Below are 18,864 nucleotides of genomic sequence, written 5' to 3' on the forward strand. Positions count from 1 at the left end.
GATATGTATGCAGTAGAGGTTGGGGATGCACTGTGTCAGTGAACCTGCTCACAAGTGCAGCAATACAAATGTGTGTGTCATAGTCAGCTCCCTCTGGGCAGCTAACATCAGGTCAGTTTTTCATATCTTATATTTAATTATCCATTTCTGTATCTGATTTCTTTGTTCTGTCAGTGTGTGGTATTGACAGCCTATGTGTGAGAGGAGAGATAGGTGAAGGTGCTTTGTTCATATACACTTGCAGCCTGAAGCTTGTGCAATAACAGCACTTTAAAAACATTAAATGTGCTATAGAATTAAAATACAAAACATTGACTTATTAACTAAGAGGACACAGATAATTCAACCACCATCTAATGATTACATAAATATACAGAAAACATCTTACAATGTAATAAATCTCTCTTTCACACACCCACGCACACACACAGACACACAACCACACAATTATAATCTCCGCAATTAAACAAAAGACGTTGTCCCACCCCACAATTAAAAAAAACTCCATGCATGTTGCAGCATTTATTATTAGAAAAGACTCGACCTTATATTTCCCTGTAATATAAAAATCCTAATTAGATTTCTGTTGCAAATACTGCTCTTCACTTCTCCACAATGCTGCCTGTCGTCCCTGCCTCTACTCACTTCCCACTCACAAGCACTGCTATTTCAGCCGGTCCGAACAAAATTAACACCCTCCCCCTCCCTCTGTGCCATTGTAGGCTAGCACTTCATTGTTAATTGTCAAATCTGTGGCTGTTAGCAGCAAAGCAGCTGCACAAGAGCAGACAGATGCCCGAGGGGCGGCTAAAGTACATTCGAGAGCAGCATATTGGTGAGAAATGAATATCGGTAGTCTGAGCGTTGCTCAGAGTGAGACTGGTAGAGAGCCCTGGGTCAAGGGTGTGTCCCTTGACATATTGTGCAGTCAAAATCCATTAGGTCACCGACACATCTTTCAAAGTGTTAGATCTGTACTGCATGGTGTAAAATTTGAAATCAAACTAGATTGTAAGGTTATAAGGCTGACTGTCAGCTTTAATTTAAGGGTGTTTTTACATTAGGTGACTCACTCTGCCTTAAAAAAAAAAAAAAAAAAAACCCAAAAAACATGAGTGCCTTGCCTGAATGGCTAGAATCCTGGTCCTGCTGCTTTGCCCATAAATTTAAGGGCTATGTATGTGAAGAGGGGCCGTGAGTCCCTGAAACACCCTTAAGGCAGAACCTTAAACTTGTCAGTCGTTGCATTTACAGGGATTGTAAAGGTTAAGGTTGTCACTGATTGAGATAACATGATATTTATATTCATAGACATTGAAGTTTTAGTTCTAAATTACTCTATGTGGATTTGTTAGAGGCAAGCTGTAGTTGTTCAGTAGTCAGGTTAATAGGCTAATTATTACAGTATAAAAGCCTTCAAGTATTTTGTGAGGGTGGAACTGTACAGTATATGTTTATGCAGATTTATCTGGTAGACTGTGAGGAGAGTAAGAAATATCAGGCCTTGTCTCGCTTTGAGGAACAAAATGCATCTGATTTCCCTTTTCAAATCAACAATAGCGGTGAAAGGGATCTTGCACATAGTGTCAAAACTTCAAAACTGAATGTGGGGGGCTTGAGCTTCACCTGAGAAAACAGTACTTTCACATGATCCCCTGAACCTTCTCAATTCCTCTGAGTTCTTAGTTGTTTCACAATTAAGCAGTGAATCTATTGAAATCTTCACCCAGAACAGATGTGTGGAATATTTGTCCAGATGTTCGTTATCTTTGAGAAGTCTGTGTTCAGAATATTAATATGTTTGAGGACAGCAACAGTGTATAGTGAACTTATGTGCTTTTGCAGAACCCAGTGTTGTGACCTGTGATTATATACAGACAAATGAAAAGATAACATGGGAAGCATAGATTGTGATTCTTGCTATAGCTAATTTAAGAGTCAGTACCATTACCAGCATTAGTAATTTTCCAAAAAAGCCAAACATGATGTTACCCTAACTTGGACTGTGAACATATGTCCCTACTGTGTTATTACTGATGATAAGAGGAGAGGGACTCACATTATCACTGGTGGGAGGATGCTGACATGTAATTCTTCACCCGAGTACAGGAGGAAGAAAGAACTTTATCTATGAGATCTGTATCTTTTAATGTAGCAGATTTCATATTTAGGCCTTTTTCAACTGCAACTGCATTCATGATGTTTTCCAGAAGATTGTTCTCTTTTACATAACCTTCATCTATTTTTTTATTTATTTTTTTATTCAATTGATTCAGCTCTTCTGGCAAGACTTTAAATGATTTCTCACAAGTTGTGAATCAGTTTTGCGATGCTGAATTTTTGTTTTGTCCATGGCTTTTTTGCAAATACTTCCTCAAAATGTGATTTAATCTTTAGTAAATTTCTGTCTCATATTCTCTTACAGGTCCACTGCTGTGTGATGGACGACTGACACACCTCCTCTTTCCTCTCCTCCTCCTCTTGCGGGCTCCCCTGCTGTTCAGCTTTGGTGAGCGCACCTGCCCCAATAGCTGCAGATGTGAGGGGAAAACTGTCCATTGTGATTCATCTGGCTTCATAGATGTACCAGAAAACATCTCAATTGGCTGCCAGGGCCTCTCCCTGCGCTACAATGAACTGCACACTCTGCTACCATATCAATTCGCCCACCTCAGCCAGCTTCTCTGGATATACTTGGACCACAATCAGATTTCAGCTGTTGACAGTCGAGCATTCCAGGGGGTCCGCAGGCTTAAAGAGCTGATACTGAGCTCCAACAGGATCAAATCCCTGCACAATTCTACATTCCATGGGATTCCTAATCTTCGCAGTCTGGACTTGTCCTACAACAAACTGGAAATCCTGCAGCCAGGTCAATTCCATGGCTTACGCAAGCTGCAAAACCTACACCTACGTTCAAACGGTCTCTCCAACATCCCGATTCGAGCGTTCCTCGAGTGCCGAAGTTTGGAGTTTCTTGATTTGGGCTACAATCGAATCAAGGCTCTCACCCGCACCACCTTTTTGGGCCTACAGAAGCTGATGGAGTTGCACCTGGAGCACAACCAGTTCTCACGGATCAACTTTTTTCTGTTTCCGCGCTTGGCCAACCTGAGATCACTGTATCTGCAGTGGAACCGCATTCGGGTGGTAAACCAGGGCCTTCCGTGGACTTGGTATACGCTGCAGAAACTTGATCTTTCGGGAAATGAAATCCAGACCCTGGACCCAGCTGTGTTTCACTGCTTGCCCAACCTTCAAGTCCTCAACCTGGAATCCAACAAACTGTCTAACGTGTCTCAGGAGGCGGTGTCGGCATGGATCTCGCTGACCTCCATCAGCCTTGCTGGGAACATGTGGGATTGTGGGACTGGCATATGCCCCCTTGTGGCTTGGTTGAGAAATTTTCGGGGAAGTAAAGACACCACTATGATATGCAGCAGCCCAAAGTATCTCCAGGGAGAAAAAATCATGGAGGCCACGAGGAACCACGGTATTTGTGAGGAGACTGATTACGTTCTGACTGAAACACCCTCACCAACGTCAGAGCTCATTTCTGAAGCCACTGCTGAACCAACCTTTGCCCCGACTAGCAGCTCTCCACCCATGCCACCAAGCAGCACCTTTGGCCCCCCCCCACCGTTCAGACCTCGACCTATCCCTCATCCTACCTTTCCGGGGCATATGAGCAAAAACCCTAGAGACTCAGTCGCTCGCACTCGACCCACTCACACACCACCCCCAGAGGTGGAGCACATGACTCTGCACAAGGTGGTGGTGGGTAGTGTGGCACTCTTCTTCACCATGTCCCTAATCTTGACAATTATCTATGTGTTGTGGCGGCGCTACCCGGGTGCAACCAGGTTGCTGCAGCAGCGATCCATGGTGGGGCGGAAGCGTCGCAAAAAGAGTCCAGAGCCAGAGCAGAACCTGAGCTCCCAGCTCCAAGAGTATTACATGAGCTACAACCCTGCTGCCACACCGGAAGCATTGGAGGTTCTAGGCAATGGCACTGGTTCCTGCACTTGCACAATTTCTGGCTCCAGGGAGTGTGAGGTATGATCCATCGCATCAGCCTAAAAATAAAAACTCAAAATCAAAATACAAAGGCTCAACACAGAGGTAAATCCTTTATCAAGTATTCCCTCTAAAAAGACACTGTTGAATCCAAGCTAAGCACCCCTTGATTTTTTGTTCATAACACGCTTGACTTCAAATGTTAGATGTCTCCAATTATTCAGGTTTTTATTCTTAAATTGAACCTAAAAGTGGAAACTCGAAGACAGCTAATCTGATCCAGTGGAAGCAATCTACACCTCGGGGTTCAGAGGATCGCAATATGACTATAATGCAATACTGACTTTTGTGTTCTCTGAGATTAATAGAGTGTGGCTTTAATTGCTGCTCTGCAACACACTATTCATCTCGGTATTATTTATTATCTAAATTCTTACACCTTTTCAAAAACGTTGCTCATGGTGAATCCACTAAGGGGGACCGTGACTAATTGGACACCGTCTAACTATTTCACAGACACCACTCCACAGCAGCATGGCATGGCTCACACATGTTGAAGGAATATGTGTGGCGTTTGTGTTTGTATGTGTGTTTTGGGGGAGTGGAGGAGGGATGTGTGCACTGCTACATTATACTCAGAATTTATTTTGCTGGGAATGTTCATTTTATTTTATCAGTGTTAACTTTCAGACTGCCATAACTCTATTACGCTTGTTGTAAGACACAACATTATCAGTTTGTGCAACATCCACAGCAAGTGTTGATGAGGTGCACTGGTATGGATCAGAAGCTTTGCTTGAATTGCAGTGTTTAAAATGTCTAATTAAACAAAGAACTTGTTCATTACAAGGCTGAACATCAATTATAGGACACTAAGGTTTGTGATGTAGACCGTAACCGCTCTTCGGTGTTAAACTGAGTTTTGTCTGGAACAGTGCGCACCTCCTCAGCTGTGTGGGGAGATTTAATGTTAATCTGCAAAAAGGCGAGAAAATACAGACCAAAAATCTTATGATATGGCTTAAATGTGGATCTCTCTGCTGTGATGAGTATATTTATAAACCCGGGTAATTCCAATCAACCAGCACGAAAACTCAGAATCATGGGTCATAGTTGTATAAATAATGCATAACTATGACAGCTTCAGCAATGGGTCTAGAAAGGTAATTAAAACACTGCTTGCTAAATACGTTGTTTAAAAAGATGTCAAATAAAAAGACAGCAAAATATCTGACACCAAAGAATTTTATACCACCTAAAATAGCAATTTATCTTCTTATTGCATGAAATAACAGTTGCTTTGACTCCTTTTCATAGAGACTCAAAATGTATGTTCTGAACATAGCGTTCAAATCCTTCATGATCTCATTATTGTGAAGTTACAGTATATTATACAAATGGCAATTAGAAAAAGATTTACTACTTACATGAACACAAATTATTATTGTTACTACACCTTAGGGCTGGGCAATTAACGCAAGTATCAAAACGGACAATTAGAAGCTCTCACTCTCATGTTGGTTCATTTGGTCAATACTTTCCACAGTGCGTACATTCATGAACTGTCCCCTTAAAAAAATACTACCTCGTGTTCAGTCACGTGCCGCCGCCCCATCCAACTAACATTAGTCTGTGTTCACTCAAAGCGAAGCTGGCGATATGGATGACACCGATCCTCTGGCGCTCTGAACACGCTGCTGTTTTGTGCGTGCGCGGCGGCTGCATCGCTAACATGCTGCAGCTTGCACGTGTGTGTGTGTGTGTGTGTGTGTGTGTGTGTGTTCAGACAGGCTGCGTTCAGAGAGGCAGCTCTATCTCTGTACATTGGATAAGGCCGTCCATACTCAAATGTTGGATTTCTTTTCATTATAAACCTGATTAACCTTTTTTACCCTTGTTCAGAGCAAGACACAAACACACACACACACACACACAGAGAGGGCGCGAGAGAGAGAGAGAGAGCACGCAACGATAAAATACTGCCCTTCACTTGTTATTGACATAATATAATTATAGTCTGCATAGGGTTTCTGTTATGACCATGTAGTTCATGTGGCATCCACTGTCTCCACAAGCAGTTGCTAAAATGGTAAAACAATGATTTAAAAAATATTTATATTTTTTCATGTCTAGGACATATTCAGATACAGCCAAGACCAGTGCTCCCAATTCTGTGGGGCTGCCACAAAATAATGTTTCTAAATGTTTTAAAACTAAATGATCTTTCAGTTCAGTCCTGAATGTTCGGTTGTTATCATTAGAATAAAAAGTGCTCTGAAAACATATTATTAAGCCTCTGTATTGTTATGGGGTCGGATGTGGTGCCGCCAACGCGTTTGAGATCTTTTGAGTGGGCCATTAGTTGGAAAAGGTTGAGAACCACTGGCCTAGACATTGAAACCATAGTGAAAGGTGTCAGTTTTACGTAATGTTACTGGTGTGTTTTCAATATCACTATCAGCAGGACTTTTCCCTGTCTATTTTTGCTTTGAACCACGCGCTGCTACGTGTGAAAAACAGGTGAGACGCCGAATATCTAGATCACCTAACGCAGCCATGAGGAGTGAGACAACTATAAGTGCCAAAGTAATCGTTCATTAATCGCAATCAAGGTAAAAGTTTGAAATAATCCTGATAATTATTTGAAGTCATATCACCCAGTCCTACTGTACCTCACTGAAGTTTTTACTTCACCAAAAAAGGCGTTAAAGATAAAAGTATTCAGCAGGGATAACTGATTATGTGCAGCGCAGCAGATATTTTATTTGATGGGTCCTGTCAGTATTGCAGCATTAAGTGAAGGTCAGATAAATTTAAAGCAAGTCAACCAAGTCAAGTCTGTTCTCTGAGTCAGAAGTCTCTGATATTGACAAAGGAGCACTTCCAGCTTTTACCTTTTTACATCTAATGGTAAAACATGTTCTCAAGATTCTAACATGCAGTAACTGCAATATTTTGTTACATCCTTCTTCATGTTCTGTTATCAGACAGAAAGCTTGACACCTAGTCTACTTAAATGATAAGCCCTACCATTTACCTCTGTAATGGGACTGTACGGTTTGTGGAGATTGTGATTATAAGGGTAATGTATAAGCAATCTGAAAAGGTAGTGGCAAAGAGCAGTATTCTGAGGTTTCACGATGCACAACTGAAAGAAATTGCCTGTAGAAAGTGCCTCAGTGACGCATTCCCATTCACGAAACTGCAATTTGTGCTCACAATTTGTATGCATATGATTTAGTAAGGTAGCAGCTAATTAAGCAATCAGTCACTGTTTTCTAGGTGCTCTCTTCAAGTGAATGAGCACTTCAAAAGGTACAGTCCAGCAGTGGTTAAGGGGCAAAACCAGTGTTAAATCTAAAGCCAATTAGGCTGCTCTTCATGCAGAAAGTTTTGCCTCCTCTCAGCAATTCAGCAGTTCCACTTAACTTATTTCTTGTTTCAATTTCAACTCATGACAAGGCGAAGAAGTTTAGATTTTTTTTTTCTTTTTAAATGAAAAGTTTGCAGAGGAAAACTTTATGCTTCGAGATGAGGTGCAGCTTGATCTAAACGCCTATGCTGTGGAACTCCATCGTCATCCAAAAACTCACAAAAGAATGATCGTCTTTGCTTTTTTTTTTTTTTAAATCACAGAACCAGGTTCATGAGCATGTTCACTGACATCTGCCCTGTTCTGAGCCACTCGCCAGAGAGCTGCAGCCTCCTCAGAATAAACAAAGCTGGGGCTTGTGCATTGTGCATGAAAACAGAGAGCAAAAATCACTGTTATTGTTTGCTTGCTTGATATGTGGGGCTCATCAGAGACCCTTAAACTGCAAGTTGAGCAAGGCCATTATTTTCATCGTCTTGATTTTTGCAGTTTTGCAGCGAAAGTTCAGCTCAATTTAACTTTGACCCCTAATATGGGGACTGTCATGGCATCCGCGCGGCATTGACAGGAGGCAGAGGTTATGGCAGTGTCACTGTCACTGTAGAAAAGAACGTAGGAGGTTAATTTAGTGCGTCTCTGAATTCAAAGACTTATCTGCCTTCTTCTCTGCAATCCCTCTGGGACGTGGGTAAAAAACAAAACCATGGCAGAAAATTGATATTGTGATTATCTACATTTCAAAGTCATCTGTGGCATCCAAACTAGCTGCTTTCTAGAATTCCAAAACATAAGAATGATGTGATTGATGTCTTTAAAAAAAAAAAAAAAAGAAACATAAATAAATAAGATATGTTCCAAACCTGTCATTAATGTATAATCAACTTGAAGCTGCTGCCATGCTCTGTGCTAAATATAATATGTCATCAACAAATTCACATGATGGCACGCCAATTTATTTTTGAACCTGAAGACAGGCTGAGAAAAGGCTGTGAGACTCAGGTTTATGCTGTATCCTGTGTCTGCTGTGTTAGTCAAACATCTGGCACCAACACACAGATTAACTGCAGTTTGCTACACAACGAACGCGCTGTTGTGGTTTTCTCACGGCACTGCAAATATTTCTGTAGCAATCAGCGTCAGCAAGTATTGTCTCTTGCTACATAACTATAATCCAAATCTCATTATGCCAAAAACAATCTTTCCTTTTCAGCATCACTGATGGGTGTCTACAGTTTTTTTTTGTTTCGGGGGGAGGGGCTCTACACTGTTGCTTATTTCAGGTGTTTAATAATTGAAAATCTGGCATCAGACTGGCTTACTTTGATGAAAGTGCCATCTTGCTGGTCGGCACAGCTGGCCATGCCTTTCATTATGTCTCCGCGCGGAGCCACCGGTCCCTGTGGACGGCAATGTGGAAGAACGAACGCCAGCACACATTTACCCTGCTGTAGCTAGGGGTTCTGTGAGGTATTGTCAAGAGCGGCACAGAATGGTGTCCGAGCCCGGCAGGATAAAAGGGTTGAACATTTCTCTGTCTCTTTCACTTTGGTTTTTTATAGGTTTAGACGCTGGGAACTCAAAAGCCCCTGCAAACCCAGGCGGGTGTTATCATTTTTACTCTGGCTGATTAGACTTCCACTCAGGTTGAAGTTGGATGCAGCTATGTTTGCTGAGATCACCTAAATCCATTCACTAATGCTGCACTCACAACTGTGCAGAATATAAATATGAGCAGTTGAATGGGAAATACAGTTCTGGCTTTCTTGAGAAGGGGAGTTATTGGGAATTTCTGACAGCTACAATATCTTCCCACTTGGAGAAAAGAACAGAAGTATGAACAAACTGCTCCCGAAATAACCACAAAGCCATCAGCTCTGGCTAATCCAATGCTAATCCAATCAGCTATATTGTTTATATTTGGTAGGTCGGAATTATTAATTGTTTTAGTATTGAAATTGTGATTTAGAAGGGTGCAATTCTCAAAACACCAGAGCCAGAGTTGTGATTGTAGCTCACATAATTAACAGTGGCTTAAAAATAAGGGTGATGGCAATACTGTGATTGATTCAAATCATCAATAGTGGTGGAGTTAATCTTCAAAGAAGGCAAGTGTCGGAGCCAACTCTGATTAGGCAGTCCAGAGTCTGTCAACAGATCTGTGTCCAAACAAAGTTCTGGATAACGATGGATTTGCCTTTAAAAACAGAGGCCAACACTTTGGTTTGACAGAAGACATTTAGCCTGTGGTGGCAGCCAGTAAATCACCGCAAACACTCTCATTTCATTATTGCTTTTAACTTGAAACACAAAGCCGTCTACTCCCACGCACTTTTCTCTGCTTCTTTCTGTTGGGACAGACAGTGACAGTGACCTAATTTCAATTTGCATTTCAGTGGACTTGAACTTCACTGAGTGGTTTGGCACAGAGGACACTGGATAACAGCCTGGAAATGGTCCCACCTTCTCTATTCAGAATTGAATTGTGACACCAAGAATCGGAATCGAATTGAACAGGAGCTCGCAGAGCTTTTTTTACATGAGCCATCTAGTGCTAGAAACTGGTTTAACCATCCTGGTGTAAGGGTTGTAACAACTGTATGTTTTGCCCATTCTGCTGTCACAGTGTAAGTGCAGCATTACTCAGTCAGAAAAATGTCAATCAAGCACAGTCCGCACAAGCCCACACAGTCATTACAAGAGGTCTAATCAGAGACACAAATGAAAACATTCATGTGGGTGAACCATGACTAGCTTTCAAATATGACAAGTAAACATTCAGTGGTACAGTATGGTTTCAATATGATCATGTTAGGTCACACCATTTTATCGTCCACTATTGCTCAACTCAATAGTGAATTTTTCTATTCAATGACTAATGCTGTACCCTAGATCTATCCAAGCAATACTATTTATATACTGTAGATTCTCGCAGTGGGTCGTGCTTTACTGATTAACTAGGTTAGTAATTAAGAAAAAAGAAAAAAAGAAATGCATCTAGAAAAGTAGTGCATGCATTGGGGAAAAAAACATAATCCATGGTATTTTAAACCCTGCAAGGTCCTGTAGTGCTTAGGTGTTACCTGGCTGTATTTCAACCACAGTTACTCAAAAGAACACTGTTGGATATTATTGCTGGAAGTGTTACATGTCTGTCATTTTCTAAGCATAAATGGCTCACTTTCTACCAGCAAATGGAGCTTAAAGATGTTCTGCTTTATACTTCCTGACTAACAGATTTAAAGTGATGAAGATAAAAACACAATGAAGCTAAAAACCTTATTTCCATTGTGGTCCTCTCAAGGGTTAAAGGGGGGGGGGGGCTAAAATGGCTGATATTCAAGTCAGACAAGACAGGTCAAAACACATGTAATAGCAAATAAATGAATAAAGATACAAACAAATCGTCGACAGAGAGACAAACAAAACGTATGACTGATGGTCATCAACTATTTCTTTACCAAATTTTATATATAAAAATGTATTTTTACCCATGAAACTCTTGAACTAAAAGGGATAACTTTAGTTAAACTACCCCTTGGACAGTTAATAACCAGGAGCTGTGTTCTTTACCGCTTTGAAAGTGAGACCTAACTTCATTTGGATAATTTCTCTCTCCACTGTGTGTGTCAGATCTGGATGTATTCAAGGAGAACCTTTGGAGATAAACCTAATAAGCTTGTTTTGGGCAGTCTGCAGTTGTTTCTAATGAGTTGGGACAACTGCTGTACCAGAAGGTGGCAACATACTGTAATCAATGTGACACTGAACTAAAGCCCAGGACAGAATTTTTTATGTTACACTATCAAGCAGGACTGCTTTCCTTTCTGAGTGCTTTTAGTGTCATGGCCTTTGCTGAGAGCTGACTATCGAAGATACAACCTCAGTAATTAACAGTGGTTTTCGTTAGTATGACTGTTTGACCTACCTTTACTGAAACTGTCTTAGCTTGACTCATGATCCAAATAGATTGGTCTGAGTTTTCCCTAAATGAAGAGAAGGTTTATCATCAGACAGCAAATCAACAATCTTCTCCACCGCGCCACTCAGCAAATTTTCCACAGAAGTTTTATTTTTATGAAACCTTATCAAAACAGCATCATCTGCATAAACCAAGAGGTCACATGAAGAGGCAGGTTTTAAGCCACAATAAAAAGAATAATGGCCCCAGAATACTCCTTTGAGAGACCTGACAAATTATGGGCTTAAAACAGCAAAAGCACTAATTTTGATACCCACCTGTAAGATAGGACTGAATCTATTTTAAGGCTGCTTAAGGCTCTTAACTGTATACAACAAGATCCCATAGTCAACAGTGTCAAAGGACTTTTGTAGCTCAAGCCGGACCATACTGCAGAGCTTGGCTGCGTCTACCTCCTTCCTGATGTTTTCAATGCAAAATACAGGTTTCAACTGAATCTTGAACATTGAACTTTTTTTTTTTAATACCACATAGAGAGTGACAACTCTGCACCTGACTTTCATTGTAAAAGTCAGAATGACGCAGAACCTCCTAGATTAGATTACTTGCAACTGTTGTAGAATAAATATCAAAATTTAATTTCACGTAACTCTTTTCAATAAGGATTTAATTTTTTGCGAATAGGAGTGGGTTCAGTTTTTAAACTCTTGCTAAAAGTCCTTCAAGGGCTTTCAAAAGCTTTTGTGGATGCTTTCAGTGCTGAATGCTGTCTAAAAATATCTCTGTGCATTCCTAGTTAGAACAGTTAGAAAATGACTATTTTACCAACATTCAACATACTGTACTCAAAGTGACATTGAACTAAAGCCCAGGCCAGAATTTTTTTACGTTATACTTTCCTTTCTGCTTTTAGTGACACAGCCTTTGCTGAGATCTGACTATTGAAGATACAACCTAAATACTTAACAGTAGTTTTAGTGAGTATGACTGTTTGACCTACCTTTACTGAAGTTTAGGAGATGTTATAAAAACAGCATCATCCGCATAAAGAAAGAGGTCACATGAAGAGCTCTAAGCCACAATAAAAAGAATAATGGCCAGGATACTCCCCTGAGGGACCTCACAATTTATGGGCTTTGAACCAGAAAGATGTCAAATTTTGATACGCACCTGTCAGATAGGACTGAATCCATTTGAAGGCTGCTGTAGCTCTTAATCGTATACAACAAGATCCCTGTGCTCGACTGTAACAAAAGACTTTTGGAGCTTAAGCAGGACCATGCCATTGAGCTTACCTTCGTCTACGTCCTTCCTGATGTTCACAGTACAACGCAAGTTTTTCTAAGACCTTACTATAACTCATACAATATAATTTGACTCCTTATATATTCTTCATTCTGTTCATGAATGATCCTCTCAATGACTTTTGAGAACACGCATAAAATTGAACCCGTCCTATAGTTTCCTTTATCCAATTTATTGCATTTTTTTATAGAGTGGAATAACTCGGGCACTCTTAAAATCAGTTGAAACTTTTCCCTGTTCAATATGACAGATTAATTATATCAGCTATTTAAGGTGCATTTCTACTGGCTTTATTTTATATATACATATAAATAGGTCTGCACCTAAGCCAGAATAACAAGGATGTCTCTGTTAAATAAACATCTAAAATGTCATTTCACTTCACTCTTTTCAAAAGGATCTTGTCTTTAGCTAATACTTTTACTACTACTTTGAACCCTTGCAATATCTTAAGTCCTTCAATTGATTTTTAAGTAATCTTATTCTTACTGTATTGTTGTATCTAAAAACATTTCTATATGTTTTCCCAATTACAAACATTTAAATATGATCAATAAGACTGCAATTATTGACAATGCTAATAGTAATTCTTATCCTGTCTGACACAAGAAACACAGTAATGGTTTGAGTAGTCGTCGTAACCCTGGTGGATTCATTAATCAGTTGATAATGGCCATTCATAGAAATGCTTAAGGCTTTATACACACAGCTGTCAGAGCTGGTAAAAATCATTTTGACCTGTTGGACATTAAGCCCTCTTTAGAACACTGTATAGTTTTCAATGTTAAAGTCAGGAATAGAGTCCTCAAGTCCTCAAGCTATGTCTCCGTAAAAAAAATAAAAATGGCATCCTTGCCGTTTCAGCAGAGGGCAAATTTCACGTCTCGCCGGGAAAAAGCTGTGGATGCTCAAGTGCAATAGGCCAAGTCTGGTCAAGGCAAATAAAGCTCTGAAGTCATATTTTGAGCAGTCATTTAACAAAAGCCACAATCTTCCCCTAACCTTAACCAAATAATTTTTGTTGACTAAACCTAACCGCAAACAGGCCTTTGGTTGTGAACCTCAGTCAGACAGGCAGGCTCTTTATATGCCCGCTTCCACTCCAACCATGTCCTGGTGACTCCACTACTGTTAATAAATGCAAGGGCTTCGATCATTAAAAAAGTCCCTCAATTTAATGTCATTGGGAAAGCAGTTTAGTTGTATACAAGCATCATTTCTAGGAGATGGCATTGCCTTATATTGTCACACTTTGCATGTGTGGCCTCATAATGATAATGAGCTCCTGAGAAAAAAAAAAGAATTGGAAATAATTGTGTTTAATGTTGTGTAATGTGTTTCAGGCTTTTATTTGACTTTTACAAAGGCCACCGTCCACAGCCATGGATCAATATGAGAGATGGTTGATATCCAACAGCAACATGTACAACTTTGTACGGACCAGTGAACAGATAGAAATAATTTCATGGCAAAAACAATCACAAACACAGTCTTAAGAAATCAGCCCTGGGTAACTGAGGTTGTGATTGTCCCTTGCGAGAGACAGAGAAAATAGATTTGCCAGTTCACCGTCTCTCTCTGGTCTTTTCCTCAAGCACTCCCTGCATCTCCGAGATATTGAGGGCCCCCCCCCCCCCCAGACAGCTTTGAAGAGAGAAGGATGTCACACAGCCAGCCACAGCGCTCACTTTGCATGTCCCCTGGCTAATTTCCCCTCCAGTCCCGTTCCACTTGACAGGCATTCCTCCAAAAACCATTTAGAAGAACACTTTCATTTTCCGCTCCCTCTCCCCTTTACCTCATCAGTTTTAAGGAACCATTAAGAGCTTAAGTGCAAGCAGGCGGAGAGAGATCTCAGTGAATATACAGTAGGTCTCATATTCCAGATTCCAATGAAGTCATTTGCCCCCCTCCTCCAAATTCTTCCTTGCCGACAACGAAGCAGCAGCTTTTAATGTGTGTATCACCAAATCCTCTCTGGTCTTAAATTATTGAATTCATCATTTCTGTGATCAAACAAGATGGAGTTTTAAAAGAATTAATTATTAAGAGGTTTTTTTAATGGTTAATAGAAATCTTTCTGTTACTGGTCGATGGTGTTTCTAAACTCCCAGTGTGTTAGACTTGAGTGGGAGCAAGAACATGCTGCTCCTGTCAGCCAATAAATGAACCGCTATTAATGACAGCATGGGGGGGTAATGAGGGCAAGATCTATGCTTTTCATTGGTTGCCTCAAGTGTTTTTCTGTCTGACAAAACAAAAATAAAACATCTTCGTTTTTGGTCCTTTAAAAGGAGGATGGTGGGAATATAGCCGCTCAGACGACAATACCGGCAAACCCCCTCGGTGAAAAGTTTTTCCACTTATTCAGTGGAACAATCTCTCGACTATCTCCGAGGTGCAATTTCATGCACTCTTCCTCGATTGCTGGGTCATTCTCAGAAGAACTCCTCCCTACAGAGGCTGTGCTGGGTGGTGATGCATGTACTAAAATGTTGTAAATGTGGCTCTTTACCCGAGGCGCTCCTCCCTATCGAATATGCAGCAATACAGTCATACACACTCAACACAAACCCCAATGAGCAGTGTATTATTAGCAGCATCTGCAGCCTGCCTTGGCCCTGCAGCTAAGACAAATAGGGATCTTCCTTTTTTACTGGATATCACAACAAAAACACAGAGAGAAGATTCTACGGCCGATTTTTTCCTAGTGCGTGTGTATGTGCATGCGTGTGTGTTTGTGTCTCAGACTGAAAAGGGGAAAACAGCTCAGTGGCACCTTATATAAAAGATCCACCCCCTCTATTGCCCTAAATTGAATTTTATAATCTCTTACCTGCCCCCCTCTTCCTTTTACCGCGGGCTTTGGCAGCCGCTGTATTCTTCATCCTCAGATAACAGTAGCATCAACCCACCCACCTTCACTTGTTCTGTCGAAAACACACAAACATCTCATTTCTGCCTCAGTCTTGATATCTGCAAAGCTGGCACTAATACACACACAAGCTAAAATGTGCTGATACTGAATGCGAATAAGTGTAACTAGCAGTTTTGTGACATGACTGCACTACTCAGATAAGTGTAATTAAAGTGAACAACACACCTGCCTACACAAGCTCATGCTGGGTCTTTACAAAGCAGTCAACCTGTGATGTTGTGCTGTGACAGATGAGTGGAGGTTTGAATTTCTTTTGATTATAAGACTTTGATGATTTTGAAAGGGTTATCAGTTGCTTTCATCACTCCTCCTGTGTGCAGCTAAAACAATTCGTTAAGTAGATCAACGGTTCTCAAAGTGGGGGTCCAGGGGTCCTTGAAGGGGGTTCCTGGAGGTCCACAGCAAAAAGTTATTTTCACTGTAATTCTATCCATAAGTATAAAAGTGACAGAACGTATGACTAAATAGACTTTCATTGTTTTTTAACAATGACATGTCATGGGTTTCAAACACTTTCTGTAATACAACATCTAAAAGCAAAAATCTTATCAGATGGGGATCCATGACACATCGGGATGCCACAATCCTGTTTTTTGCCGCCAATACCAATACTGATCATCTGGTTTGACAGTTTAAATTTCAGTGATGTCTAGATCCAGCTTCCAAATTTGAAGGATTTGCTGCTCGTCTTTGTCTTTGTCATGTGGTACTCAGTAAATTGGAGTAAGTAAAGTAAGGAAGTAGTAAATAAAGAGTTTTGGAACTGTTGGTCAGACAAAACAAGCCATGTGGAGAAGTCAGATCGGGCTTTTTGAAATTGTAATTTGGCCTCATACTGCCTTTTGCAGACTTTTTTCACAGCTTTACTTTTTATTTACACCATTTTCAAATTGGTGGATAATGTGAAATCAGGCAAGAAGTGGCATGAAATCACTCAGATGCAGAGAGAGCGTGACTGTAGGAGGCTTAGAGTAATAACTCGTCCACCCTTTTTATGAAGGGCTAGGACAAAGCCGTCTCTGCGAGACGTAAAGCACTTCATGAGTCTTGAAATAGTGAGGAAGTACACATAAAAGCCCTTAAATGCTCCTTCTTTTCGTCATGACAGAGAGGGTTTAAAAAGTAATTTAGAGTCTGATTATATGTGATTTCTTTGACAATAACAGCCCTTTGCCAGTGGTTTATACTCTGAATTGGCACGGGTCTTTGTTTTATGCTCCAGGCCTATTAAAGAAAAACACATCTATTCAATACAAGTTAGAAAATATTAGCTTTATCTTTGGATGAAGGACAGACATTCGCTTGTCCTTTTGACTTTTGTCTTTTGACTTTGTCCTTGTAATTTTGAAACACTGTCTACCCTGTTTCTGGCAAAATATGTAGTATTGTTGTTCTGGAGTTTTCAGAATCACATATTATTGTACAACATGGTCTATACTTTATGGCCTTGTCATGTCTTGATCTTTTGCTGGAAGTTGCTTCTTGTGCTGAAAGTATACTGTATTTGCAGTATGTTTTCGTCCCTTGTCACATTAATTTTAATTTCACAGGGCTCGGGTTCTTTCTCTGCAAATGTTTGAATTATTAAAGTGTGGTTTTCAGAGGGGAGCAGAGACATTTGTGGAGATCACATATTTTTTAATGGTGCCCTATAGGCATGGTATTCATTTGCTAGAATAATGCAGCTGCCACCCACAGAGGCCACTCCTCTTAGTAGAACACAGTAATGCCGCCTAAAGTTGCGCTTATACTCATATGACCTGTTAGTTTGAAAAGTTTACATTTTATGCCATTGTCATGAAATGAAAAAAATGTTGAGAAAAAGTTGTGTTTTTTCCGCTAAAGTTTTGACCATCCGCTGGTTCTATTTTTAGTGTAAGTGGAAAAGGTTTTGATTATCCTCCGTAGACTGATGAACTGTAAATCTCACACAACCTTTTCACAACACTTTGGATGTTGGATTAAATTGTTTACACGTACCTAATGTGCCACATGCGTGCAGTGACTTTTACTACAATGCCAAGAGAAATGAAACAGACTAAAACATACCTTCTCATGACAGTAGTAGTAGCAAATCTCTTAAATGATTCTGCGCTGCCTGCATCTTTCTGCACTGGACATCACCTTTCTCCTTCCTGGCTGAAGAAGTATTTGGATGATTCCTTTGAACGGACAGTAAAGATATCAAAAGTATATCATATATTAATATGACAACTAAAACATGTTAAATGGTTAACTGTAAATAAGTAAATAGAATATGTGAAAGCTTTCCTTATCAAAAGCTGCTCCACAATAAACCCTTTATTGTCTCACATGTTGATCAAGGTGATTAGTTAGACAACTAACACTGATTTGAGATGATAAATGTGTGTGTAATTAGCTTGTTTACTTGTTACTGCTACCTCTCTACGTACACTTTACGCTTTGGAAGAAAAAAATATCGACTATTGTACAGTTTTCACATGCACGCGTATAATAATGTATAATGCATAAATAATGTCTGAACAGTGGCGGCTGAGTCAAGGGCATTTTGACAAGTACATTTGACTGTAGTTAGCTATAGCTAGTCATTTGTCAAAGACCCCAGCATTATCCACCAAGCACATGCACAAAAGCACATGCACAGAAAAGACATGAGGAGAGATATTGCCTCCTCTGTAGTATCATTGTACTTGATTTCTATTCTTAGTTTAAACTGGTCAGCACGCCACTGGTAGTTGCTCATTGGTTGCTGTGTCCCTGGTTGGGAAAAGGCAGGCAGTGTTGCGAATGAGGACCATTTCATTAAAATGGAAGTGGAAGCAACAGAGATAAAACTGCCACAAAAGTCGTGTGTGGTGATATTGTGTCAAGCTGTGCAGGTTGTTGCACGCAGTCTTACAGGATGAAGGAGTGTAAGTTCAGGTGGGATGCATACGGGGAAGTAACCTACTCTCAAACAGATAACTACTAACATCAGCACAATGGGCTCTATATTGTAAGGATCTATGCATATTGTATAAAGCGCATGGGGCAAGTACATTTAGGGCGTGTCGATATGCACTTTTGCTAGTTTAACAGTGGGAAAAATGGCCACAGCACCAGGTGCAGGGTTCAAAAGGGTTGTTTTTTTAATTAAGCATGGAGGTGTTGGGTGTTTTAGGCCTAATATGCAATAAACCAATCAGAGTGCAATCTCCCATTCTCTTTAAAAGCCATGCTATTATAACGGGGGATTTGCCTGGTAGTACGAAAGAATGGAGGAAGCCGATCTCTGTCAGAGGGGGAGGTGCGCAGAAACAGCTGTTTATGGCGTGCAGCGTCCCCCCCCCC

General features: G+C 40.4%; 1 protein-coding gene across 1 annotated transcript in view; it reads left to right on the plus strand.

Annotated features, from left to right (window-relative positions):
- The window catches only part of LOC111238494 (leucine-rich repeat transmembrane neuronal protein 4-like), a 53,481-nt gene that overhangs the window by 15,675 nt on the left and 18,942 nt on the right, over positions 1–18,864 (plus strand). The window contains exon 2 of the mRNA XM_022768037.1: positions 2,426–4,056. Within this exon, the coding sequence (XP_022623758.1) occupies positions 2,426–4,056 (1,631 nt within the window). The remainder of the gene's footprint in view (positions 1–2,425; positions 4,057–18,864) is intronic.

Source organism: Seriola dumerili, unplaced genomic scaffold (genome assembly GCF_002260705.1).
Source record: "Seriola dumerili isolate Sdu_G_001 unplaced genomic scaffold, Sdu_1.0 BDQW01001387.1, whole genome shotgun sequence".
Classification (NCBI taxonomy): domain Eukaryota; kingdom Metazoa; phylum Chordata; class Actinopteri; order Carangiformes; family Carangidae; genus Seriola; species Seriola dumerili.